This window comes from Somniosus microcephalus, chromosome 5 (assembly GCF_052327205.1).
Source record: "Somniosus microcephalus isolate GS21.2 chromosome 5, FLI_Smic_1.0, whole genome shotgun sequence".
NCBI classification, from domain to species: domain Eukaryota; kingdom Metazoa; phylum Chordata; class Chondrichthyes; order Squaliformes; family Somniosidae; genus Somniosus; species Somniosus microcephalus.
This window is the reverse complement of record NC_140991.1, coordinates 291,703,011-291,730,296: the sequence shown is the minus strand read 5'-3', so window position 1 is coordinate 291,730,296 and position 27,286 is coordinate 291,703,011. Positions and strand designations below refer to the sequence as shown.

The 27,286-nt window shown below is 45.3% G+C and overlaps 1 protein-coding gene across 8 annotated transcripts in view; it reads right to left on the bottom strand.

Moving 5' to 3' along the window:
• Positions 1–27,286, bottom strand: part of fhod3b (formin homology 2 domain containing 3b) — a 724,225-nt gene that overhangs the window by 56,673 nt on the left and 640,266 nt on the right. For all 8 annotated transcript variants that reach the window (XM_085989128.1, XM_085989121.1, XM_085989122.1 and 5 more), the window contains 4 exons: positions 17,065–17,223; positions 12,586–12,768; positions 11,652–11,771; positions 168–329 (listed from right to left, as the gene is read on the bottom strand). In XM_085989128.1, the coding sequence (XP_085845254.1) occupies positions 168–329; positions 11,652–11,771; positions 12,586–12,768; positions 17,065–17,223 (624 nt within the window). The remainder of the gene's footprint in view (positions 1–167; positions 330–11,651; positions 11,772–12,585; positions 12,769–17,064; positions 17,224–27,286) is intronic.

Here is a 27,286-nt window from a genome sequence, read left to right as displayed (position 1 = left end):
TTAAATGCAGTGAGGTAGCGAAGGATTCCAAAATACCCCGACCGCCTTTACTTAATGAGTTCTTGGGTAAAAGGCAGGACAATATTTTGTTACCTTCTGCTCTGGTTGGAAAATACAGCTGCAGCATCTGGATAATAGACAGACAGAATTTCTTTTCGCTGACGTACCTTGGCTGACCTCGTGATGGCCCCAATCTCTGAGTACAGGTCGGAACTATCTGGAAATTTTTCCACCACAATAGTTGCAGTGTGGTGCAGCAGAGATTGCTTATGCACTGTGTCTTTCACCTCTGGTACTTTCTCCAAGTACCCCAGTTCAAAGCCTTTAGCCTGCGGAGAGAAGGGGAGAAAAGTGCTTACTCCACAAAGATATCTTTTTAGTGCTTTCAGCCATCATTCCTGTGTTTCCAAAATCAGAATTTCAGAGCTGATAATCGCGGCCGAGACTATTTGAACATTCAGGGGGTCTTTGCCTCAGAGAGTCCGGCCCTATTTAAGCAGATGAAGGTACAAATATGCAATCAAAGAATGATCTTACCGTCAGCGATTCAGTCAAATGTTTAAAAATTAATTGTTTTAATACAAAACAGAAATATGAGGAGCAATGACATGGGTGGCACTACAATTGACCTCATCCCCTGGATTATGGAGCTGAAAAAATAAATCTGCCGCGGTTCCCACTCCTGCTCATCATCCAGTGACCCATGCTGGAAAGTACACACGTGGGAGCTCTGGCCGAGTTCAGGCTGCAGTGCTCCCTAACTCGAATAGCCGATCGCCACTTACTGAATCTGTGTGGAGGGCTGCCGACACCCATGAAACTGTACCCCAACATGAGTCAGTGCCTTCAGGAGAGATTGAGAGAAAACTGAGGGAGAGAGAATATGAAGGGTACATTGTGAATGTTTGTGCTTAGTACAAAGTGCTCGTTTTTGTGGAAAATTTCTCCTGTCGACCGCCATAACAGTGTAGATATCCCAGCAAAACAGTTGCAGTTCAAGAAGGTTAGTCTGTCCAACAAGCCCCGAATATCTCTATATGATCCCTTTAAGATCTTGGTCCAACGCCAAAATTCCAGAATATAAAGAGAAAGGGGGAGGAATTCAGTATCGCCCCGTTTGGGGAGTGATTATCAGCTAGGCGTAAAGTTTAGCACCTGGCGCTAACTATCGCCTCCAACTGCAAACTTGGTTTTTATCGTCCCTGGAGGTGATTGGAACACAACACCAGGCGCTGCACACCTGTCTTAAGGCGCAAAGGCCGAGGAGCGAGGCGCTAACTCAGAGCGCTGGCGAAGCTCATGTGATGTCAGTCAGCGATGGAACACAGACACAATGGTGTCGGCCAGTTCTTAAAGGGGAGGGTCGATCTTGCTCTCCATCCACACCCTGCTCATTGCAGCCTTGAACCTAGGCGTGGAGAGACCTGTACACCAAATCTGTTGGAAAGAACAATGGAGAGGCCCAGGAAAGAGCTCAGACTGCAGCCCCCACAGTCTCTTCTAAATCGATGCAAGGAAGATCAAATAAAAAAGAACCTGCAAAGTGTTGCTCAGTACCCAAAACTCCTTCACACAACGTTGAATCTCTCCTGCAGTCTCTCTCTCTCTCACTCAGAATGCATGGTGAAAAAATTGCGCCGACATAAAAAGGCAGGAAGCGGTCGCCTTTAAATAGTGCTCCCCCAGTCCCCTCCTGACTGCAAAACGCTCCCCTCAACCTGTCATTGCTAGCGGCAGGCAGCAAGACAGGGGACGCCACTCAATATCCGGTCCAGGGTGCTACCGAGGTGTTGCATGCTCGACTAACGTCACGATCTGCGGGCGCAGGAGATCGTGGCGGTAGTGTCGAGTGGCGCAAACATCGCCGCGCACGGACGCTAGTTGCTTTGCGCCACATTAGCGCCCTCTTAAGGCGCTAACAGGAGGCACAAACCAACCAAATTTTCCCCCCATAGCATTTAAAGACATATGGGGAAAAATTCAGTATCGCCCTGTTTGGGGCACCATTATCGGCCGTGCGCAAAGTTTAGCACCTGGCGCTAATTATCGCCTCCAACAGCAAACTTGGCTTTTATCGCCCCTGGAGGTGATTGGAGCGCTAAATCAGGCGCTTCACACCTGCCTTAAGGCGCAAAGGCCGAGGATCGAGGCGCTACCTCAGAGCGCTGGCAAAGCAAGGAAGGGCAAATCAAAATAAACCTGCAAAGTGCTGCTCAGTACTCAAAACTCCTTCACACAGCGTTGAATCTCTCCAGAAGTCTCTCTCTCTCTCTCTCTCTCTCTCTCAGAATGCGTGGTGCAAAAATGTCACCGACAAAAAAGGCAGGAAGCGGTCGCCTTTAAATAGCGCTCCTCTAGTCCCTTTCTGACAGCATAACGCTCCCCTCAACCTGTCATTGCTAGCGGCAGGCGGTAAGGCAGGGGGCGCCACTCAATATCCGGTCCGGGGCGCTGCACGCTCGACTGACGTCACAATCTGCCGGCGCAGGAGATTGTGGCGATAGTGTTTAGCGCCGCCGCAAAATGTCTAGTTAATTTCACGAATGGCGCAAACATCACAGCGCCCGGGTGCTAGTTGCTTTGCGCCCCATTCGCGCCCTCTTAAAGCGCTAATGGGAGGCGCAAACAACTGAATTTTTCCCCCATACTGACTCACTGTTTACGTGTGACCTATTTGTAGTTTACTTTTAAACTGAGTAAACTGCAAAATTGAAGCTAGTTACAAATGACACCACGACATGTCGCACTATTAGCTGCTTCTCTGCACAGTGCTGGGCCTATACCAGGGTTTCTAGGCAGCTTTCCATCTTTGATTGATTTAAAAAAATCAATATAATTATAAAAAGGATATAGAGGCACTGGAGAGGGAGCAAAAAATATTTACAAGGATGATATCAGAAATGCAAGGGTATACCTATCAGGAAAGGATGAACAGGCTGGGTCTCTTTTGTCTTGAAAAGAGAAGGCCGAGGGATGACCTCATAGACGCCTTTAAAATTATGAAAGGTTTTGATAGAGTAGACACAGAGGCCCCGATTTTCGGCTTGTGTGGGAAATAGTCGGGTTTTCCCGAATGTGGGATTTCTGACACACAAAGTGTCAGCCAGCTCCACGCAATTTTCCCTCAAGTGGCCAATTAATTCCCAGCATGTGGGAAGCCTTGCTAATTGTCCAATTCGAGTCAGAAATCCCCACAGTATGATGTCATCATTCGTGGTGCTTTCAAGGTCCATAGCAAGCACTGCATCCTCTGAAGGCTTCCAAATGAACCATACAGGATGGCAGAGGAGCCTGCAGCAGCTGTGGCCAGTGCCAGACCCCGAGCTGCCTTAAAATTCGACGAGGCTTCACTGCAGGCATTATTGGATGGGGTTAGGGCCCGCAGGGAGGTCCTCTTCCCTAGGTCAGGGAGGAAGAGGCCTCCCACTGAGACCAATGCTGCATGGATGCAGGTGTCAGCAGATGCCAACTTGCTGGGAGTCACCAGAAGAACCTTGGCATTACATCTCTAACTCCTTCCTTTACTCCCCCACAGTACCATCCAGAGCCCCCGTCCTAACTGTGGAGGAGGAAGAGGCTGTGCAGCCAGACTCCTCAGAGGGAGCTCCAACCTCTGAGGGCGCAGCGTCAGCAGAAGTAAGCGCACCCAGCACCAGCGCAGACACTCACATCTCAGGGGGACATTCGGGACATAGAGTAGCGTTGTCACCTGGTGTTTCACAGCTCACAAGTGAGCCTCAGCAGATTCTGGAGACAGGGACAGCAGTGGAGCGTCCTCGTCGGAGGGCGCAGGACTCTGCCAGCTCAGCTCAGCTGCGCTGCATGTCGACTCTCTGCCTCTGGGCCCATCTGCAAGAGAAGAGGTGATGGATCTCCATGCACAGATGCAGGAGTCTCTGGCAGGTTTTGTCTCCAGGGTCGCTGCGAGTGTGGAGCGAATGGAGGAGTCCATAGCGACCATGAGCAGAGCCTTTGTGGAGTCATTGGCGCATGAACGCATCACCATGGAAAGGTTGGCAACCTCCATGGAGGAGATAACTCGCCAGGGTACGGAAAACATGGTGAGTGCTCATAAGAGAATGACATCTGTTGAGGAGCGTTGGCCATCTGTTGAACAGAGAAACCAGATCTTCATGGAAGTCCTTCTGAGTAGGACTGCCAGTGCAGAAACGGGTCCCCATGGCCCACTAAAGCGCAGCAAGGTGCTCTCAAGCCACTTCCAAGCGCTGGCCCCTTCTGGCCTGTGCAGCTTCAGGTGAGTGAGCAGCAGCCTGGTGCTCCTGTTGCTGATCCTGCTGCTGCCGCCTCTGCTGCTGGAGATCCTCTAATGGCAAGAAGGGAAGGGAAAAAAGGCGTCCCATGCTTCTCGTAGATGCCTCCGCTGAGGAAGTGCTGAGTGAGGGTGGCGAGAGGGGCTTCCCAGGAGATCGCATTGGAGAAGTGTGTGAGGCTCCAACCTTCCACAGCTGTGCCTAAGCCTTGAAGAAGTAGCCCCAAGCCTGCAACAAGGTCCTTCAACATACAAGTGCTGTCCCTTTAAATCGCAGCTTCTCCAATGGACCTGCAGCTGACAGCAAGCAAGCCGGCAAGCTTCATGCCAGGTCTCATCAGCGGGGATCCCTGCAGGCGTGTTTCACATGGGGAAAGCCCCAAATTCGCAATGGCCCCGGAAAATCTACTTCAACAAGGTAATAACTGGTCATTAGTGTTCCGACGACCAGTCCCGCCAGCGGCGGCCGGGACTGAAGCGGGTCGCGGAGAAACCGCGGTCCGAAAGTCGGACGGGGGATCAGGCAGTGGGGGGGGTCGCGACCCGCTTTTCGGCGATTTTCGGCCACCGGCCGCCCGCCGGCTGGCAGAAAATCGGGGCCAGAGAGTTTCCACTTGTGGGCAAGAGCAAAACTAAAGACCATCAAATATAAGATAATCACCAAGAAATCAAATAGGGAATTCAGAATAAATTTCTTTACCCAAAGAGTGGTGAGAATGTGAAACTCGCTACCACAGGGAGTGACTGAAGCAACTAGTATTCAATTTCAATTTTATTTGTCATATAACCAAATACAACAAGTGAAATCCGGTCAGTGAAATGCTTTTTTCTTAACGAGCCGAGCGCACCAAGCAGCAAAGGACACTTAACTGCAAGGACGGCAGCCATCTTCATCGGCGCCATCACAATAGTGTCCGCTCTCGCCTCGCTCCGCCTTTCCCGCACTCCTGCCCGACAATCTTCAGCCACCGTGGTACAGACGCCATCTACTGGGCTGACAGCGACTCTTTAATGTCCTCTCCATGGCGCTGGTGACTCTAGTAGCCTGCGTGTCTCCTCCACACACCTGGCCTGCACATTACCCCTGGCTGTCCCACTTGGCGTCCTGGTAACCAGGTTCCTCTCCGGTTCTTGCTCCTTTCAAACTGTTCTCTCCGGCTCCCGCTCCTTTCAAACTGTCCTCTCCGGTTCTTGCTCCTTTCAAACTGTCCTCTCCGGTTCCCGCTCCTTTCAAACTGTCCTCTCCGGTTCTCGCTCCTTTCAAACTGTCCTCTCCGGTTCTTGCTTCTTTCAAACTGTCCTCTCCGGCTCCCGCTCCTTTCAAACTGTCCTCTCCGGTTCTCGCTCCTTTCAAACATATTGCAACCTTACTTGTGAATAGTGAAGGAAATTGGGCAGGCTGTTTGACATCCTGGTATCCCTGGATCTCTGCCATATGGTGGAAGGGTTCCCCTCTCTGAAACTTTTCCCATTAGACTGGAGTTCATGAACGGTGTTGGTGACAATCCTTCATGGGATCCTAACCGACTGTCATTCAAGTGTTCGCCATAATGAGGACTGTAAAGATGCATTTCATAATCATAATAATAATCATAATCAACTTTATTGTCATTGTTAGTGCACAAGTGCAGTACAACAAAATGTAGGCTTGCGGCTTCCGAGAGTGTACATTTAGATTAAGACATTTAAACATTCAACATACATTTGGCTTGTAATACATTAACATAAACATAACCATAACAAAATGCATTGGCAGATGTGCAGGCTTTAGAGTTTATTTGTGGAGTTCAGTAGGATGACAGCCCTGGGAAAGAAGCTGTTCCTAAATCTGGTCGTACGGGTGCGAATGCATCTGTAGCGTCTCCCAGATGGCAGGAGGGCGAACAGACTGTGGCTGGGGTGGGTAGGGTCTTTGATGATGGTCCGTGACCTCTGTAAACAGCGTTTCTGGTATATGTGCTCTATGGTCGGTAGCTGGGTGCCGGTAATGCGTTGGGCAGTTTTGACTACCCGCTGCAGGGCTTTCCGGTCATAGTAGCTACAGCTGCCATACCATACTGTAATACAGTTCGTCAGGATGCTCTCTATTGTGCAGCGGTAAAAGTTAGAGAGGATCAGGGGTGACAGGTTACATCCCTTCAGCCTCCTTAAGAAATATAGGCGCTGCTGGGCCTTCTTCACCAGAGAGGAGGTATTGAGGGACCAGGAGAGGTCTTCTGTGATGTGGACTCCGAGGAACTTAAAGCTGTCCACCCTTTCCACCACAGCCCCATGGATGTGGATGGGGCTGTGGTGGAAAGGGTGGACAGCTTTAAGGATTTAAGGGGCAGCTTTGATAAGCATATGAGGGAGAAGGGAATAGAGGGTTATGCTGATAGATTTAGATGAGGAAAGTCAGGAGGAGGCTCGAGTGGAGCATAAACACCAGCATGGACTGGTTGGGCCGAATGGCCTGTTTCTGTGCTGTATATCCTATGTAATATACTCAAAATCAGCATACAAGGCAACCTTATTCTCAATATGCCTGGCTTCAGGCTAGTAGTTTTTATATGCAGCTGTTCCAGCCACTCAGAAGTCATTCTCAGTGAGTGGAGAGGTGCATAAAAGATGACCTCTCAACCAGGAAGTAAATTGATCCCAATAGGACAGTTCCCTAACTTTTTCTCTGCTGATTTATAATCACATTGCTGGCACTTGGAGGTAGGCCTCATTATTTTCTCCATTATAATTTTTAAAAACTTATATTAAATTGACTAAGTTCCTGCCCTCGACTTATTTTTAGGTTCCTTTGTACCACTGTTTTTTTCCCACTTCCTTTCTTGTGAATGTAGTAACCTGGGAGGTTATGAGTAACCTGATCCACCAGGTGGTGCTGTGGCAATTGGTCTCCTGAGTTAAGTCTGGTCTGTACTTGTTGTACTCTTTGTTTTTGCTGCCTCATGGCAGAAGCTTTTATGTGCAAGTGTTGATTAAACCATGTTACGAGTTAACCTGTGTCCGTCTCCATCTATGGCCACCTCAAGATACCACAGTGAAAATGGATACAAAGTATTCATTTAACAAGCCTGCCAATTCCTTACTGTCCATTATAGTCTCGCCTGCGTGCATCTTTAGTCGGCCCACATTCTCCTTTAACACTCTCTTTAAATATATTTATATAAACATTTTGCTGTTAGCTTTCATTTTTTTTTTCATATTCTCTTTTTGCACCTCGTGACTTTCTTTGTATTCCTTTGCTTTTTATAGCTCTCCCAGTCTGCTGGATTTCTATCTTTCCTTGCGTATGTTTAAGCCTTTTCTTTTACCTTGCTACTGCCTCTTACCTCATTTGTTGACCATGGTAGGTTAACTAAATCGTCGCTGGGTCAAAATCCTGGAACTCCCTACCTAACAGCACTGTGGGAGTAGCTTCACCACACAGACTGCAGCGGTTCAAGGCAACGGTTTACCACCGCCTTCTCAAGGGCAGTTAGGGACAGGCAATAAATGCTGATCTTGCCAGCGATGCCCACATCCCGTAAATGAATTTAAAAAAAAATCTGCCACCTCCAGCACGAGGCCACCAAACGCATCTCCCCCTCAGTATTCTGAAGGACCATCCCTCCACGGCACCCTGGTCTACTCTTCAATCACCCCCAGCACCCGCTCTGCTTCCCACGGCACCTTCCCGCGCAAGTGCAGGTGATGCATCACCTGCCCTTTCACCTCCTCCCTTCCCGCCGTTCAGGGCCCCAAACATTCCTTCCCGCTGAAACAGCAATTTACTTGTACTTCTTCCAATTTAGTATACTGTATTCGCTACCCTCTACATTGGGGAGATCGAACGCAGATTGGGTGATCGCTTTGCTGAACACTTCCTTTGAGTCGGCAAGCATGACCGAGCTTCTGGTCACTTGCCACTTTAACTCTCCATCCCACTACCACGCTGACCTCTCGGTCCTTGGCCTCCTGCACTTTACCAGTGGAGCAGGTGTTGGCTGGTGCTTGGGGTGGGGATCCCCTATCGGTACACGGCCAGAGGGGTGGTCCACAACCCTGGGGTCTACCTACCTTACTCCTCCACATTCCCAAGCCATGGCAAACCCCCTCCACTTTGCCAAATTGTCCATGCTTCCCTCCCCCACTGCTATTCTGCTGTAACTATTTACACCTCCACTGGACCCATCTTTTGTTTCTATACTTGTCCCATTACCACCCCCTTTTGCCTTGCACCCTCATCCTTTTTGTCATTTAATCACTCCCGCCTTCTACCCTAGCGCAGACCTCTCCCTTTTGTTCTTTCTCTGTCTCTCTTTTCCCTGGCTTTGTACTTGCTTAAAAGCTGTTAAATCTCTAACATTTTCCAGTTCTGATGAAAGGTTGTCAACCTGAAACGTTAAGGGGGAAACATTTGTATTCGCCAGCAATGTTGCCGCCACTGGAAATGGCCACAACGCTAACCGGGTCAAATTGGTCCGAGGGGCATGGAGATAGGTGGCGCAGCGCTCACCTTCCGTGCAACGCCGTCTTGGTGGCGTTGCTGAAGGGATCCAAGACGAAGTTTCTGTCCAGGTCCAGCGTTGCAGCTTCCCACAGCCTCTGTGAGCGAAGCTGTGGAGCTCGCAAGGAATTGTGGGCAATGAAGAGGTCCGAGAATTAAAGGGGCCATGCAGACTGAAGCAGTACAAAATAAAATGCAGTGAATCGATACATTTTTCAGCCCTTTCTACCTTTCAAAAATATTCAACATTTAAAAGAAGTTCCAAATGTGAATGTTCAGCTGTTAAAGCCAGATTACCTTCCGAACCTCAACAAATGGGAAAACTGTCTCAGCACTAACACAAATGGCTCAGCAAGCCCACCACCTGGCTCCAGTGCCAAAAGCAGCTTCATGACCTCAACCACTGGTCAAGGTCAGTGAATGCATCTTAAAAGCCATCTCCTACCAACTGCACCACTAGCCTCACACACTGCTCAATGCATGACCCCCCCAGCCCCCCAATCACTCACCTACCAACAATCTGCACCAATGACAAGGCACATCTCTCATTCCTAGCCTCACCTCACCCCCTTGGAGGAGATAGTGCAGGCCATTCTTGGCAGGGGCATGGTTGTGCCCTTGGCCAGCGGCAGGGCTGAAAGGATACAAGATGCTGGTATCCTCATACGTTATCCTCCTTCAGTTATGCACCTCTTGCTTTCCCGCCCTCCCGGGTCAGCACAACTCCACCCTTGTGCCTTCCTCATTTCACACACCCAAGAAATGCAGCCTGCCCTGCCAGTGGGTCAACAAGAAGAGGCAGCCTGCACTGCCAGTGGGTCAACAAGAAGAGGCAGCCTGCCCAGCCAGTGGGACCGCAGGCGGATGATTCCATCCCGGATATCCTGGCCACAAAGGAGTTGTCTGGGATGCATCCTTCCATTTGATTCCTCCTCCTCTGTGTCTTCCTCTTCCCTCTGCAAGCGGATGCTGTGAATGTGAAATTACAGCATAAAATGCTGGAAATACTCAATTGGTCAGGCAGCATGTCAACCTGAGATGTGAACTCTGTTTTTCTCTGCACGGATGTTACGTGACCTGCTGAGTATTCGCAGCATGTTCTGTCTTCTCAAAGGCCTTCATTTATCATTCAGCAGCACTCCCTAAACACTTAAAAAAAAAAAAACTTTTCACATCTATTGTAGCAAGCCAGCAGTTCAATAAAATCGAAAAAAACCCATCTAAACCCTTAAATTCAAACTTACCTGAATGATGTGTGTCTCCCTTTAAGAGCTTCAGACATCGCCACTGTCAGCCTGCTTGCTCGTCAGGTTAACCTGGCGTGCTTAGGACCCAGGGCTGAATTCAGCGCTAGGGTCGAAGTTCGCGTTGGTGAAGTTAAGTCGGCGTTGCACGCTAATTGACGACACCGTGCCGGTATATTTTTCCCCAGGGCGCTGCCAGTTACCGGCAGTACAGAGGAATATGGCAGCCACCGCGGGACCTGCCACCAGCTGGTGAAAAAGCAGTGGCCGCCATTTTATCGCCTTTCATGGCACTACAGAGTGTCGGTAAGGAGATTAATTTCTAGCCCGGAGTCTTTCTCTCTCCACAGATGCTGCCTGACCTACCAAGTTTTTCCAGCATTTTCTGTTTTCATTTCATCTTATTTGTTAGCTCTGTTAGCTAGAAAGGCTTACTAGAACTGTGAATTTTCCTTTGATCATCTTAATCCCTCTCATTTTCATCTTTTCTTGTTGCTTTCAGCTCTTCCCCTTTTATAAACAGATTCTATCAAGCTCTCCCAGCTAAGGTGCTAATCCCCAACAAGAACTTGCTAAGGTTTCCTGTCTGGTTGTTATCCCAGTTCTCCAAGTTTTTTTTTATAAAGTGAAGTCATTCTTTCACTGTGCTCCGAGCTTAGCCATTCCTTGCTACTTGACATTATTTTCTCACCTTAAGTGTATAATATTTTTAAAAATTCATTTTTCCAATTCTATTGTCCCTACAAACAGGATAAGCTTAGGGGAGTAATTTTAATGGGAAAATTTAGTTGGGGGGGGGGGGGGAAGCGGGGGAGGGTTCATAATCAGGAAAGCAGACCTCTACAATTTGTTGTTAAACACTCTCTTTGAGCAAGGCTCCAGATCAGGAGCAAAGCCTTGCAATATGTTCCCTAATAATCGCCAGTCCCAATATCCAAGTTTCCTGCATGGCACTCATCCATAAGCTGCGCGAAAACACAATCTCGCCATCTGGCTCCCCATTAAAATGATTTGAACGGCATGAAGTTCCTGCACTGATCCTTTTAACAGCGTGCCAAGTCTTAATTACTGCCAAACAACCTCTCTGGCACTGAAAATTAACTTTTACAAGTGTGGAGTCTCATTCCTTCAGATTTTAATTATTGTTGGAGATTTTAAAAAAGTAAATGCAATTTTTTTGGAAACTTTTTCTTTGTGTCACTCTTAATCCAATCTTTCTTTTGCTTTCTGTACTTGATTTGATATTGAATTCATGATTCTAACTGACACTTCCTGGTTCTTCAGTCTGATTGGTTAAAGGGATACACAGCTGCTTACCCTGTCCACACAGGTCCCAGATGCCCTGTCGAGGGCGCTGCGCAGTTTGGATCATTCCGGCACGATGGGCCAAAGGGCCTCCTTCTGTGCCATAAATTTCTATGTGCGATTGATCATGGGCCAAAGGGCCGCCTTCTGTGCTGCAAACATTTATAGTTCCATGTGACAGGGAGAAAGATTATTGTGCATCAGTTTGATGTGCATCTAAAATTATAATGGAACAGCTGACACGATGCACTTTAGTGAGAAACCAAAGAGCTCTTCCCAAGATTTCCAACGCTGATGTACATGTCATAAAGTAATAAAGAACAAACCGGAGAAAGACAACACTCAAACTCACATTTGATGCATTTAGGAAGTTGCCTATAGCCAGTAATGTAGCCAGGATGTATCTTAAAGTTTTATTATTCTCTAACTGGTCCATTCCTTCTTTCAAGTCCTGTAGAGGCTCTGCAACTTCCTGTAACCAGAACATGAAGATGTCACAGCTCCAAGGTCACAAGCAGTTGATGCATTGTACAATATATCTAGGATCATTCAATAGATCTAATGTAATAGTTACATACTGGAGTCCCAGAAGCTACATATACACTACACCAAGAAGTGGGCTCTCTGCTTATTGAAAAAGGCAGCTAGGGGAAGGAATTAGTTGTGTAAATTCCTGGCTTGCGTAACATAACTATTTTCCAGAAAACTTTGCTGCATAACCAAGCTACCTCATTAAATGACAGAACGGCTAGAGCGACAATCCCATTTGCAATTCCTTACAGTTTAGCAGCTTCACACAGTTTGCGGCATCAGCTATTCAGTATTGATCATTGATAATTTTCAGGGAACTACATTTGTACCTTTATAGGGACCTTTCAGGACACAAACTTTCAAACTACATTAAGCTGCATTATTGAGATACTATAGAATGCTGCGCCTTAAACAATAAACATACCCTCAGCAACCAATAAACATGCTAGGGATTAAAGTGAACAAATTAAATTCATCCGTGCAATCATAGTCATGCTCAAAACGACACCTCCCGACACTTTCTCCAACATCGTGGCATCACTGTGCTGCACATAATCATCAGTGGGAAATCTAACATATTCCTTACCGACAGCAACAAATCATCACTTCTGTTTATACCCATGGTGTAAGCAGCAAAGACCTCAAGGTCCCATCGGACATTATTTATCCATCTGTTGGACTGGACATGATAAGGTTCATGCTGTTAATAAGTGCTGCACATATAATAAATCATTTTGTTTCTAGGTCGAAGTTACCTTCTCCACGGTTTCATAGTCTAGTTTGAAGGCCCAAAGTTGGAGTCTGGCTGAAAGTTCACTAATGGAAGACAAAGTTAGAAGAAACTGCTCTGCAGAACCCAAAGGAATGTCAGGATTCTGCAGCTGGGCCTCCTGGATCTTCTGCTTTTCCTCTTCACTGGGAATCATGGTCAGGATTTTCTAAAACAAAATCAGATACATGACAGCCATTTAACTGATAATCATCTGCAAAAATTGGGGATCTTTTTAAATGGTCTGTACACTTTATATTTTGACAGTGAACCTCCCACGTAGGACACTCACCTAATTATACAAATTAACAGAGTTGAGTCGCTGTTCTTTTGTGCAACCCAGTGCTCTTGACAATGAAATACTGTAGTTTGTACTTCACGTCTCCTGATGTATTGGAGAGGATCACAATACTCAGATGTTGTCTAACCCCAGATGTTGACTTGTCTAACAACACTGTGGGCGAAGGCTGGGACTGTGACATACAATCCTTTCGGATGACTGGTGAACACTAATATTTGAATGTTGAATACCTCAAATCTTAGGATGAAGATTGAAAGCAAATTCAGCAATAAAATTAGTTAAAAAGTGGTGCTTGGAAAATCTCAATTTTGGACTGCTTTGGACCCTTTAGATTCTGCTTATTAAACATATACAGATAGAGAATTTAGCCTCTTGGCGTCCTTTTACCCACGTGCCTCTGGCATTTTGTAAGATGTGAGGAATACTGCCCCCACAGCAGATGTAATGTTTGGAAAAATCTGCTCGGTAGGATAGTAGAGACATCAGGAAGATTCAAAATGCAACAAGATGCTATAATGGAAAAGTTAGGTTTTAAGGGGACCAAAGATTAATAGGCCAAATGGCCTTTGCTCGTCTCAGACTTTCCCTTTGGCAGCCATGGCTCAGAGGTAGCACTCTCGCCTCTAAGTCAGATGGTCATGGGTTCAAGTCACTCTCCAGAGACTTGAGCACGTAATTCAGGTTAACGCAGTGCTGAGGGGAGGGGCCGTCTTTCGGATGAGAGATTAAAACTGGGGCTCCGTCTGCTCTCTCAGGTGGATGTAAAAGATCCCATGGCACTATTTTGAAGAAGAGCAGGGGAGTTTTCCTCTGGTGTCCTGGGGCCAATATTTATCCCTCAACCAACATCACAGTAGACAGATTATCTGGTCATTATCACATTGCTGTTTGTGGGACCTTTCTGGGTGCAAATTGGCTGGCGCGTTTCCTACATGACAACTGTGACTACACTTCAAATAGTACTTCATTGGTTGTGAAGCGCTTTAGGACACCCTGAGGTCATGAAAGGTGCTATATAAATGCAAGTCTTTCTTTTCTGTAGTGTGGATTAGTAGTGCCTTGAAGGGACTGGCTGTATTTAATCTACTGTACTTGTTTTATTCTGTCCTAATTTCCTGGCAAGCTTGTGGGAGGATTGGTGGGGGCTGGGGGAAGATGAGTTTGAGCTCCCCAACACTTCTTGTGGGAATGATGAGCAGGAATTGTTAGAAATATGTCCCTCCTCATGCACCAATTCATATTGGTCATCCAAACTCCAGGGTGCTTGAATGCAAACTGATAGTCCAGACTAAATTACTGAACAGCATCCATGAATTGCCTGCAGCATCAAATGGACCAAGCTGTTTGTTTTCAATTCCTCATTTTATTTCCAACTTAGTTTCTCCCTCTTTTGAGTCCTTTGTCCACCCGCCCCCCCCAACCCCAATCAAGCCTATTTCACAGCCTTTGCCAATCAGCCGCCAGCGCACGCGTGACAGTAGCTTGGGGTAATTTAGCCTGTTTCCTTCCGTTCCCTCGTCTCTCCGCACACCTACCCCAAAGCTCGCCCTCACCAAAGTGTGGCATCCCACACCTGCCTGGATTTGAAATGAAAGGATTTTAACAGCAGATTTTCACATCAATTTCCTCCAACCCAATTTCTATACTTTCGAATGAAGAGCTCGTTGAAGAGGCTACCCCTGAAACGTTCACTCTGTTTCTCTCTCTCTCCACAGATTCTGCCTGGCCTGCTGAGTGTTTCCACCGTTTTGTTTTTGTTTCAGATTTCTAGCATCAGTGTTTTTTTTGGTGTTTTGTTCTTCTATTTTAGTTTTTAGGATGGTGTATAAACAGGGTGCAATTAGAGACAATTGCAATAAATTGCTATCTCATAAATCTGACCTGCTTTGGGGACTTGGTCCAATGGTTCAAATCCACTCAGATTGATGGGAACAAAGTCTCCCCTTTGTCTTTTTTAAAAGGTTCTTTATGAAATTAGTTTGGGCAGTCTCAATACAATTTCTAGTTGGCATGGACCACAGTACAACCCCTAGCATGGCATTGTTGGCACTAATTTACCCATCTCACCTGGAGAAGGAACAAGGTTGGCTCATGTGGGAAATGGGAAAAAGTAAGACACCTAAAATGGTGGCTCTGGAGGCTGGGGTTCACACGGCTAAAATGGTGGCTCTGGAGGCTGGGGTTCACATAGCTAAAATGGTGGTTCGAGGCTGGGGGTTCACACAGCTAAAATGGTGGCTCTGGAGCCTGGGGTACACACGGCTAAAATGGTGGCTCCGGAGGCTGGGATTCACATAGCTAAAATGGTGGCTCTTGAGGCTGGGGGGGTCAAAGCTCATTTTTGCTGCAGTGTAGGAAGAAGTTTGCTCACCATGGAAACTTTCCTCTGTGCGATAGGTGTAACAAAATAATTGGCCCATTCTTTGCAAGCTGGTTTACAATTTCAATATCGCTAAGCGTACAGAGGAAATCTTACCCCTATACAATTGCTCATGTATGCCGAATATTTTCTTATTAAGCTGACAGTCAACTCAGGCGTCAGCATTTTCAAGAAAAATCAGCTTTTCTCACTGGCTTTGGAGGTCGTCAGCGTCAGCAATCAGATCATTAGGAAGATGGGACAGGAGATTGTTGGAACCAGATAGATTAGAGGATGGGACTGGAACCAAAATCAGACATTACTTTCTCCACTGGTTTGTGGCGCACAATCTTGAGGCAGAATATTTTTATCTGTACGAGCTGCTGGTTTCCGAGAGTCGCAGTTACAGGTACGTTTAAATTAGTGCTTGTCCCCAAACACTTATAACAAATAAGCTGCTAAAAATGCCGTTCCCTCCAAAGGCATTTTCTGGGGCGTACCCAGCTGCTGCCTTACATGAAGATTTATTTTCTTCATACTGGCTGCAGCTGCCGTTTGAGATAAGGTGCAAGTTCCTGTGTGTGAATGCATTAACTGGCTTAACTTGACGATTCCCCTCAATGTACTTATGGAATTGCGGAGGTCATGAAATAAAATAGGAAGTAGGATTGGAGTGGCAGTGTATTTTATTCAATTATACTGTAGCTCACACTCAGAATTACAGTTGGCTCCAAAATGCCAATAAGTACACCGAAACAGGTGTCACAAATCCTGCCGGAGAAAATAACAGTCATCCCTCAGTACTGACATCCCTCATCAGTAATCACCACTATTGCCAACTGCGCTCTTGTACACTTCAATAAAAATGATGGAATATTGGATATACCTGCAGCATACATAGTGTTATGTCTGACCTGTATGATTTGATGCTGATACTTGGTATTAGAATGGGGAAAATGTTCCATTTCCTATCATTGAGATTCATGACCTAGATAAGCATAACACAGTAAAACAGACAGATTGTCTACATGTACATCAAACAGTAGGTATAGATGTACCTTTTTTCCTGTTAATCTTTACCTACTTGACCCAGAGTAACTCAATTCCCACAATTCCACCTGGAGGCCCACAGCTTTGACCTTTGCCCCCGACATGACTGAGGTGCGGTGAACGTGCAGGAAATCAAACCCACGTTGGTTTACTGATGCCCAAGCTGAGATTTTAGGATTGGCGTTATTTTAACCGTCGTGTTACACCATTTATTTTAAATGTTAACTCTGGTTTTAAAATGACACCGATTGAAAAACATCACCAGACTGCCTCAAAGGAATTAAACTACCTGCTGTCCAGGATAGCTACCCCGAGAGGTGCCGGGGGAAGGCCCTGAGAATCATTAAAGACGCGAGCCACCCCAGCCACAACCTCTTCGCCCTGCTCCCATCCGGTAAGAGATACCGAAGCATACGGTCTTGTACCAGCAGGTTTCGAAACAGCTTCTACCCCCAGGCCATAAGACTCATGAATGTATAATTTATTATTATTTATTACTGTTGTTTTATTTATTATTACTGTATTTCTATTAGTATTTTATCATTATTATGCCATATTTATTCCAATGTTGGGAGGACTCGTAAAAATCAACATTTCATTGTGCAGTACACACGTCTGCTGCATATATGACAAATAAAAATTGAATTGAATTGAATCAATGTGAGGCTCATCTTGACTGACTGATCCCACACCCTTACACGTGGTGTATTTTAATGCACAGAAAGGAAGAGGCAAATCAACAAAGGGAAGCTTACCTCTATACCTTCCTTGTTCAAGGCATATTCATCAAAGTTAAGAATTGCAGTCTTGATCGTTCTCGGAGGAGGTAATACGGTCAGTCCGATGTTAATGGCATTGCTCCGCTTCGAGTCTAACACAATGACTTCCTGTCTCTTCCCATCTGCAGCCGTTTTCTGAGATAAGCAGACATCAGAAGTTATACCCATACAATCTGTGTGTGCAAAATAACCTGCAAGTTCATAGAATGGCGCCTACATGCTTAGAACACACCAAACCACTGTCCAGACTCCCGAGAAATACCAGGCATGCAAAAGCGCAGGTAAATGCATCTTTTCCAGGGCACACTGCCCACCTGTACTCCTATGCTTTTCAAATGGAGAGGAAAGCAGCTACGAGAACCACCTCTGCTAATCTACATTACGTTCGCTACTGTGAACAAAAGAAAGTTGGTGGAAACCAAAGCCCTGAAAATCCATGGGGGCCTGTTGGTCTCCCATTGCAACTCCAGCTGAAGATCAGCAACACCATCCCTCCCCCAAAGATAAGAGCGGAGGTCTGGTTGTATCGGGCCTCAGTGCTTTCCAGGAGTTTACGGCCTGCCGTGTAAGGGATGAAACCTCTAACCCTCCCCCTCCCCTTCCCTCCTTACATGGGGACTGTTACTGAAGGGAGTCAGAGTTGGGGCAGCGGCTCCCTTTCCCGAGAGTTCCTGCTCACTCGGGATCCGGTGCATGTCAGGAGGCCTGAATGCTCAGTGAGTCGATGTGTAATGGCCTCCAAATGGGCAGAAGTGCACTCTCCCAGGGGGTCCAGGCCATGGAGCAATGTGGCCCCCAAAGGGGACTTAAAAAAAAAAAAATCTTCTTAATCAGTCCCCTTAGACAGGGAACGGAGAGGGACCAGGCTGGGGCTGGGGAGAGGGGGCAAGCACCAGATTTTCCAACTGCATGGGCAGGTGTGCGCTGGAGATGGGCCTTTACACACACCTACCTCGAGCAATTTAAATGTCCTCCCACTGACCCTGGAAGCTCCAGGGAGGGGGGTCAGTGTTGGAGGGCACCAGTGGGTGTGATCCTGGAATAACTAAAAAGAATTTCACATTTACACTCATGCCAACCTTCTCACTAACATTAGTGTACAAAGGAGAATACTCTGTATATCATTGGCGAGAATTAAAAGAATCGGGATTTTTGAGTGGACAGGACACGCTGCATTTCCATTGTGAAAAGCACAATGAAGACGACATAGTTTGATTGCTGCAATCAAATTGTGTGCTTTACATGCATATTGAGAACCAACTCTTCACTAAACTGATCACAATAAAAACAAAAGTAAAAGGAGTGGGAACAAGCAAATTATTTAATCTTTGAGGCCTCCAATATTATCTTAACATCAAACTGAATACTAGTGTTTGATGTTTGCTCAACAAATGACTAAATGGTACAATGGTTCCAAATTTATCTTGAACTCAACATTCCAGCAGTTATCATTGGAAAATTACAGGAAATCACCTTCAAAAAGCTTCTACTTCTTTAATATATATTTTCCCCATAAGAGGTTTTATATTTTTTATCCTCAAATTCTGGCCTCTTGAGCATCCCTGAATTTAATCGCTCAACCATTGGTGGCTGTGCCTTCAGCTGCCTAGGCCCTAAGCTCTGGAATTCCCTCCCTAAACCTCTCCAGCTCTCTACCTCGCTTTCCTCCTTAAAACCTACCTCTTTGACCAAGCTTTTGGTCATCTGCCCTAATTTCTCCTTATGTGGCTCAATGTCAAATTTTGTTTTATGACACTCCTGTGAAGCGCCTTGGGTAACGTTTTACTATGTTAAAGGCGCTCTACAAATGCAAGTTGTTGTATTTTGTTTTGAGCTACCCGTGCCACACACCTTGACATAAGAAAACTACTAGGCACTTGGTCAAAGTATTAAACAAGGCTTTAATCGACTGTTTCACAACATGGAAGTCTAGTTATCCTTCGCTAGTTCCTGTTTACAAAATGTCCCTGAGCAAGCTGGGCCCGTGCCCGAGTATTTATACTCTCCCTGGACAGCGCCACCAGCAGGCCACACAGTATATTTCATAAGTCATTTCTACATGAATGGCACGATTTATGACACACCTTACTTCAAATGAGAGGTGAGCACAATACTACACTCCCAAACCTTTACCAATGCTGTTGTGTAACCAGCCACGAGGAAATACTTTGAGTGTGGCTGCCATGACATTGCTCCAATTTCGCCTTCTTCCCTGTAGAAAGGTCCTTGGGCTCTACTCTCGGCCACCCATTGTTGTTATAGCTTTTTAAATAAAAACATGAAGTACGCAAAGAATGTTTGGGCTGCGCAGATGATGACACCTTCATGCAAACATGCTCCTCACCCAGTAAATATCATATCAATTAGTTCACATATATAGAAGAGTACCCAGAGCAAAACCTTGTTATCCCACTGCACTGCAAAAATACCATGGCAGTACGGCTGGGAAGAGTTGTGATGCTATGGTTTGGTAGGTTTGTGGCCACCATTTGTAACATGTTTCCGATTTCTCTCTACCAGCAAGAGCAGGTAACGAGCACCCACGAGGCGCTTTCATATAGTGAGAGGGGAAAAATTGGAAAGCGATCTTGTCACAATATGAAACAGTAGAGGCGTGAGCCATTGGCAACAGACTGGGAGCAGGTCAACTAGCTGCCAACTCAGCTTGGCAATAGTGCATTGCCTAGAGAGACCGTTTTAAAAATAAATTAAGTGAAGGGGGGAACACAACTCCAAAAAAAAATACGTACAAGAATGTGTACTTGTTACAAGTGAATGAACACGAAGGATCTTCAGGGCACATCCCTGGCCTTATGGGATCCATTCACTTATTAAGAAAACAGCCTTCAAAAATGAAAATATACACGCATTTCCAATAAAATAACATCTGTAGGAATGATTTCCTGGTAATCTCACCTGCAGAATATTATAAAGAAGAATGACTGGAATGCACAAAACCCCACAGATTATTTCTCCAATAAAGTAATCTCTGAAAAGAAAACCAAAGCAAACAAACATTCCCCACTGTGGGCCACAGGAGTCTTTCCAAGCCAAAAGTCAAAAAATGGAAGCCTGCAGTTTCTGTGGTTCATCGAGACAGCTGTTGAGTCTGTTTCCTTCTATTTCTCTCCTTATTACTATTATATAGAGAGCTGCAGGAGCTTCATGTCAGAAGGCAGAGAAAAGGCTGTTAAAGACCCAATAGATATCAAATGTCAAGACGGAATTCAAGAGGAACATGACAGCAGTAACCACTACAAATCACAGTCTGACTGACACAAGTCTACTGCATTACTGCTTCATCCTCTCCCCAACTGAAGCTACTGAATCATGCTGGGGGACAAGTTCGACGGTGCCACTCACCTCTCAATATCTTGCCAAAGTGAGCATTCTTCATGTGTGAGCGCAGACAGTGAATGTCAGCAGGCTATTTAACGGCGAGGGATTTCACAGCAGAGCTCGATTCGGTCATCATCCATAGTCCACAAATGTACATTTCCCAGCAGGAGTCAGTAACTCCGACTGAATTTATCATCACTCTATATTCCAGGTTATGGAGGACAGTTGTTGCATCCCTACTCCTGCTCCAGTTAAGATCAGTTAACTCAGCATAGACTAAAGACTGAACCCAGGAGGAACGGCCCCCATCTATACGACTGCATTTGACGCTGAGCAATGATTTCCCAATCAAGCTATCAGGGAAGCTCAGCAACAAGATTCATAAATGGACATTTTTATGAATATACATACGAGCATATGAATTAGGAGCAGGAGTAGGCCACTCGGCCCCTCGAGCCTGTTCCTCCATTCAATAAGATCATGGCTGATCGGATTGCTCCACATTCCCGCCTACCCCCGATAACCTTTCACCCCCTTACTTATCAAGAATCTATCTGTTATATCTGCCCAGCAACAGGTCTCACAGCTGACTGGTGCTCAACCAGCTATTCTATTTATGCTAAACAAATGCCGCTTATTAGGGCAAGGCAGCCATTGTCTCGTATAGAAATGGTGGTCACTATTTTCTATGTCAGCAACAGGCAGGGGCAGATTTATCATCTGCATGAACTTTCCACTTGCTGGTGTCTATAAAAAAAATATTGCTACCAACAAGATTCCCATCCCAGCCTAACAAGATGAAAGACAAACAACTGATCACAAAAATAAGAGAAGAGAAGAGCTGATCCTGCTCGGGCCAGACTGACAGCTAAGATGAAAATATTGCCATTTAGCATTAGACTGCATGACACAGAGCACTAGCCCATTTCTGATTCTAGCTCACAGCTAAATGTCTCCAGCCCTCTTTAAGTATCTTCGTCTGAATGCCCCTGAGGTATATTTTAATAGTATAAACATTGCTAAGGCATGAACGTACTCAGCGCAAAATGCCTCTCGCATCGCTGTAAATATGTTGCCAAGGCCCGAGTCTGTGTTTATTTAGAGCAGGTAGCTTTTATTGTACACTTATACAAATGAGGACTGGACTTTAGCGTGTATTTATTCTACACTTTAGCTAACTGCTTCTCTCCAATGCAAAAGTAGTATCATAAATACAGAGTCAGGGCGCAACCCAACTCCAAGGTGAAGCAGAACAAGGGGAACGTCGCATATATCTTGGGCCAACACTTCATTGAGTGCAACTCCAATGTGGTGCTTCCTTGGATTTCCTGGAGACTTTTTAAACCAAGCTGCAGTTAATTTAAACATTTACACAATGCAAACACTGCTGCCACCGCTGCCTAGTGTTTCAAGTTTAGAATGGCTGGGACAGGAGCTCTGCCCACGCACAGTGCAATCAGAATTCCTGCCAGGATGTGAACCAGCATCTTGTTATTCAGACAATCAAAATAAAACTAAAGGCGGGGCAATACCGCAGAAGGGTAGGCGTGATATGCGGAAGGGGACAGATCTGGCACTGAAGGAGCATGTAAAAATGCGACTTGGCAATAGATTTTAAGAGTTGAAGACACAGAGAAGAACGACAGCAGGAATAGAAAGATATGCTGATAGAGTTAGATGAAGTAGGGTGGGAGGAGGCTAGTGTGGAGCATAAACACCGGCATGGACCAGTTGGGCCGAATGGCCTGTTTCTGTACAGCAAATTCCATGTAAAAGTACTCAGGTAAGATTAGGCTAAATTTTGATACGGTAGGTCACGTTCAGATCATATTTCCACCTGGAGACGACTTGTGGAGAAAGACTTAGAATACCAGCAGAAGATGGTTTTTAACTTCACTGGTTTTATAAGCATTTGGGAGAGTCCACAGAGAAGCCCTCTGGAAGATCCTGAGACACTATGGAATTCCAGCGAAGATCATTAATCTGATAGAAGCTACGTATGATGAATCTGTGAACTGCATCAGGACGGAGAGTGGAGACATGCAATGGATTAATATTGGTGCTGGTGTGAGGCAAGGCTGCATAAGTGTGGTCACACTTATCTACTGGAGTGTCATAGACTTTGCGATGAGAAGAGCGATGGCTGTTGCAGAGGATACTAATGTTTGGGTAGGAGGTGAGCTGCAAGAATGAGATTTTGCAGGTGGTATAGTGATACTGTTATCCTCCCAACACTGCCCTACCCTTCGAAAATGTGGCAGATGGTGGAAGTGCACAACAGGAAGCTGAACGCCTTCCACCAGATCTGTTTAAGAAGAATCTGGAGACTTCATTGGAGTGATCATGTAACCAATGAGAATGGGTTAACTTACTATGGATGCAATACTCAGACAGAGACGGTTATGGTGGTTTGATCATGTCATCAGGCTACCCCGTGGCAGGTACACAAGGTACACCGTAGACTGGGTTCCACTTGGAGGGAACAGAAGACACGAGGACAAAGTACGATCTATCACAGGATGAACAAAAAGGATACCGCCACGATGGAGACAACGAAGATGATGTCAACCATTTTGCTCTGCACAGACAGCAGTGGAAGAAACGGGTTACCTCATGTGCCACTTGGCACAAGAGACACTAAACTAAACTGGCTGGAACTAGTGTTGCAGCTATTGGCTCGGGATCTTTAATTGCACTGCAAATGCAGCATAAGTATTTTGTTCCAATCTCTTATGATGTTGGTTCAGCCAGAGTGTGCGCTGTAGCAAGTACCACAGCCAAGATGTTTTAAGATAGGGATGTTTTGATACACCATTATATAATGACCTGGGCCACTAGGTTACTGTGACTAAATAAGGTTTTGTTACCTGGGATTTTTATTGGTGTTTTGGGATTGCACCTTGCAATTTGATCCAAGGACACAAACCATCACAGCTGTGCTAAACAGCTTGTCTACTATTATGACAATATTACATGTAAGAAGTTGGACTGGAAGAAAATGAAAGAACTGATGTAATGAAAACAGTGTTATTTATTATGGGGAGATGAAGGGGGAGCAAAGTGACCAAACACCGAGAAATGGTGTGAAGTTAGTGGGAAATGTGTTTAAAAATAGATTATTGGCTGAATACTACTTTTGAAGGTACTGTATTCCTAATGTACCTTCATGGCCCTAATAACCTTCCTCCCAACTATGCTGCTGTAATTCTCTTACACGGATTCAAAAATGTGCCAGGGTCACATTTCAAATCTGGCAAAAGCTGATATTTACAGTGCATGAAACTGCATTACATCATCAGATTAAATATTCCCACTGCACCGGACAGAGAGATGTTTGGTATCACGACGACAGAAGCCATCTGTCGAGTGCAGAATTTAGTGTCTGTTGAGTACTGTACGCTTTCTCTCTACAACAGCAGCTTGCATTTATATGGCACCTTTAACATAGTAAAATGTCCCAAGGCGCTTCGCAGGAGCGTTATCAAACAAAATTTGACACTGACCCACACAAGGGGAATTAGGACAGATGACCAAAACCTTGGACAAAGAGGTACGTTTTAAGGAGTGTCTTAAAGGAGGAAAGATTGGGAGGGAGGGGAGAGGTTTAGGCAGTGAACTGCAAAGCTTAGGGCCGAGGCAGCTGAAAGCATGGGGGAGCGATTAAAATAGGGGATTGCAAAAGGCCAGAATTGGAGGGGTGCAGAGATCTCGGAGGGTTGTAGGGCTGGAGGAGATTGCAGAGATAGGGATGAGCGAGGCCGCGGAAGGAGTTGAAAACAAGGATGAGAATTTTAAAACTGAGGCGTTGCTGGACCAGGAAACAATGTAGGTCAGCGAGCACAGGGTGATGGGTATTAAAATGTAATGCTAAATGACCAGTTAAATAACGATGGGCTTAAATTTGCACCAAGGATTTCCCACACAGCGAGGTGCTAATTTCGATTGTACCATCTGTTGGGGGAGGGGGGAAAGGGCAACGGGGATATGGTTGCCACATCCCAAAAGGTTGGAAAAATCAGCGAGCAACTCACCCCAGGGTGCTCTTCCATAGCATCTAGTCATTGATTAGAGCGTTTCTACCATAGCTACATTTGGGGCCAGGTTATGGTGCAAGACCATCATAGAATCATAGAAACTTAGATCACAGACGAGGCCATTCGGCCCGTCGTGCCTGTGCTGGCTCTTTGAAAGAGCATCGTGCTTAGTCCCACATCCCCGCTTTTTGTCCATAACCCTGTAAGTTCGTCATCCTCAAATACCTGTCCTACTCCCTTCTCAAATTATTTATGGAATCAGCTTCCACCACCTTTTCAGGTAGAGTGTTCCAGATCCCGACAACTCAGTGGAAAAATGTCTCATCTCCCTTCTAGATCTTTTTCCAATTATTTTGAATCTACGACCTCTAGTTATTGACCCACTCACCAGAGGGAATATTTTTTTCCCTATTTACTCTATCAAAACCTCTCATCATCTTGAAAAGTACAGTAAACTCTTTTGTATCCGGCACCTACGGGACCTGGATGGTGCCGGTTGATGAAAAATTCCGGATAACAGAGAGGTAGGCAATTTTTAACACAAAAATAATAAAAACCACGGACTAACTCGGCCACCGCGGGAAACTCGGACTTGGAAAAATGAAAAATGGATGGATCGGCAAGATTACCGGTTATCTATTTTGCCGGTTATTAAAGAATTCCGGATGATTAAGTGCCGTTTAAATGAGAGTTTACTGTATGAGGAGAAATTGTGTGGTTGGGTGTTAGAGAAAATCTAATTGAATTTGAAAATTTAATTTGAGGCTTGTGATGCGGAGACCTGAATTTTAACTTTGTTATTGTAAAGTTAAGTCACCAATGCACTTGAGAGAAAATGAGCAAAGCTAAATAGTTCAGAGTAAACTCGCTTTTACTACCCTTCCATTTCCACTTATAGACAACAAGCCACAGGAATTCTGCCATCTGTTCTAGGCTTGTTAGAGCCACCTTTGAAAATGCTGCCAGCATTTCAATGTATCGGATGTGTTCATTGCACATTTGTGTAACAATGGTTTGAGGTTACCAAAAAAAACTGTTTGCTGCTCTGCATCATGTGGAACCATTTTATCATTTTATACAACTCAATCCGTGCTGTGGGTAAAACTTATAATGAAGTTCCTTCATTTTTATTGTTGGCAATCATTCTGGATGTGCCTCTTCTGAGGAGCAATAAATTCTCTCTTTCTCACAGCATAGGAATCTCAGATGCCTGTAATTACAATGCAGATGTCTGATTGTTCAAAACTGTAGCAAAAATTAATTTATGAGGGAAAAAAAACTGACTCCATGCTGCGAGTAAAGCATTTGAAAGCCCTTTGCTATAGGTGTTCATTTTTTAGGTTTGTTTTTAAATGAAAAGGCTCTTTAAAGTTAGTAGTGAAAGGGAATGTTTATAAGTGCAATTTGTACAACTCATTGTTGAAGGCTGTTACCGATATAAAATTGATTGCAGCTGTACAAAGAAAACTAGATAAAATTCTGAAAATCAGATCTTACAAAGTAAGTTGCCGGCTGACAATCGCATCGGCCTCTGCGCCTTTCCCTGCTGCACCTCTCCAAAGGGGGAGAAACTTCCTTTTGTTCCCCAGTCTTTTTCAAATTCTTTGATCCATTATTCTTTCCCATTAATAGTTTTTTTAAACCAAGGTTTTAAAGAACATTTTCAATGGGCCGGATTTTGCTGTGAAAATAATGGTGAGGCGAACAGTGCTCGCCATTATTTATACGCAAATCGGACAGCAACTTCCGCTGACGTGCGTGTGCTGTTAAATGCAAGAATATGGAGGTTGCTGTCAGAGATGCGCTGTTCCTCTGTAAACTGCATAAAAATGGCATCTTGACGTCAGTCTTCCCATTCAAATGTACTGAACGGCTGATGTTGTACGAACTTAGCTCGCCACAGAAAGTTAGGGCTTGTCCATTTCAGTCTAAGTATCCTTTTTAGCAGCGCGATGTCTTAATTACTGCCAAACAACCTCTCTGGGACTGAAAATTTACTTTTACAAGCGTGGAGTCTCATTCCTTCAACTTTTAATTATTGTTGGAGATATTAAAAAAATATTTCTTTTTACTTTTGCTTTCTGTCTCTTATCTCTCTCTTAATCCAATCTTTCTTTCCCTCTCTTTATTTCACTTTCAGTACCTGATTTGACTCTGAATTCACTATTGTAACTTTCATTTCCTGATTCAGACTGTGCTGCTCATTAACGATTCTTCAATTTGACTGATTAAGGAGATACGCAGTTGCTTGCCCTGTTCACACTGGTGCCCGATGCCCTGTCGAGGGATATTTGGCTGGCAGCAACTTGCCGTGCAAAGCCCATAGAAAGTCTACGGGCAAGTGCAAGTCTAACAAACAGCTGGCACTGTTTGTTCATCGGTCACAGCAAAAGCCGGCCCAACGTGTTTGGGTATTTGCACAGTTCCTGTTCCAGGACAATGTTGCAAAGTTGCAGGAGTTGGGACAGGAGAAGGGTGGGAGAAAGAAACCAGATAACTACAGATCTGTCAGTTTAATATCAGTTGTGAGTACATTACTAGAATCTGTCATTAGGGACAGAGTGACTGGGCACTTGACAAATTTCAGTTGATCAAAGAGATTCAGCATGGATTTGTGAATTTCCCTTCACATTTGTTATGACTGACCAATCTAACTTTGAATTCTTTGAGGAGGTTCCCAACATGGTGGATAACTGAGTGTCTGTGGATGGTTTTGTTTACTCATTATCGGGATATAGGTGTCGCTAGCAAGGCCAGCATTTATTGCCCCTCCCGAGTTGTCCTAGAAAAGGTGGTGGGGCGTTGCCTTCTTGAACCATTGCAGT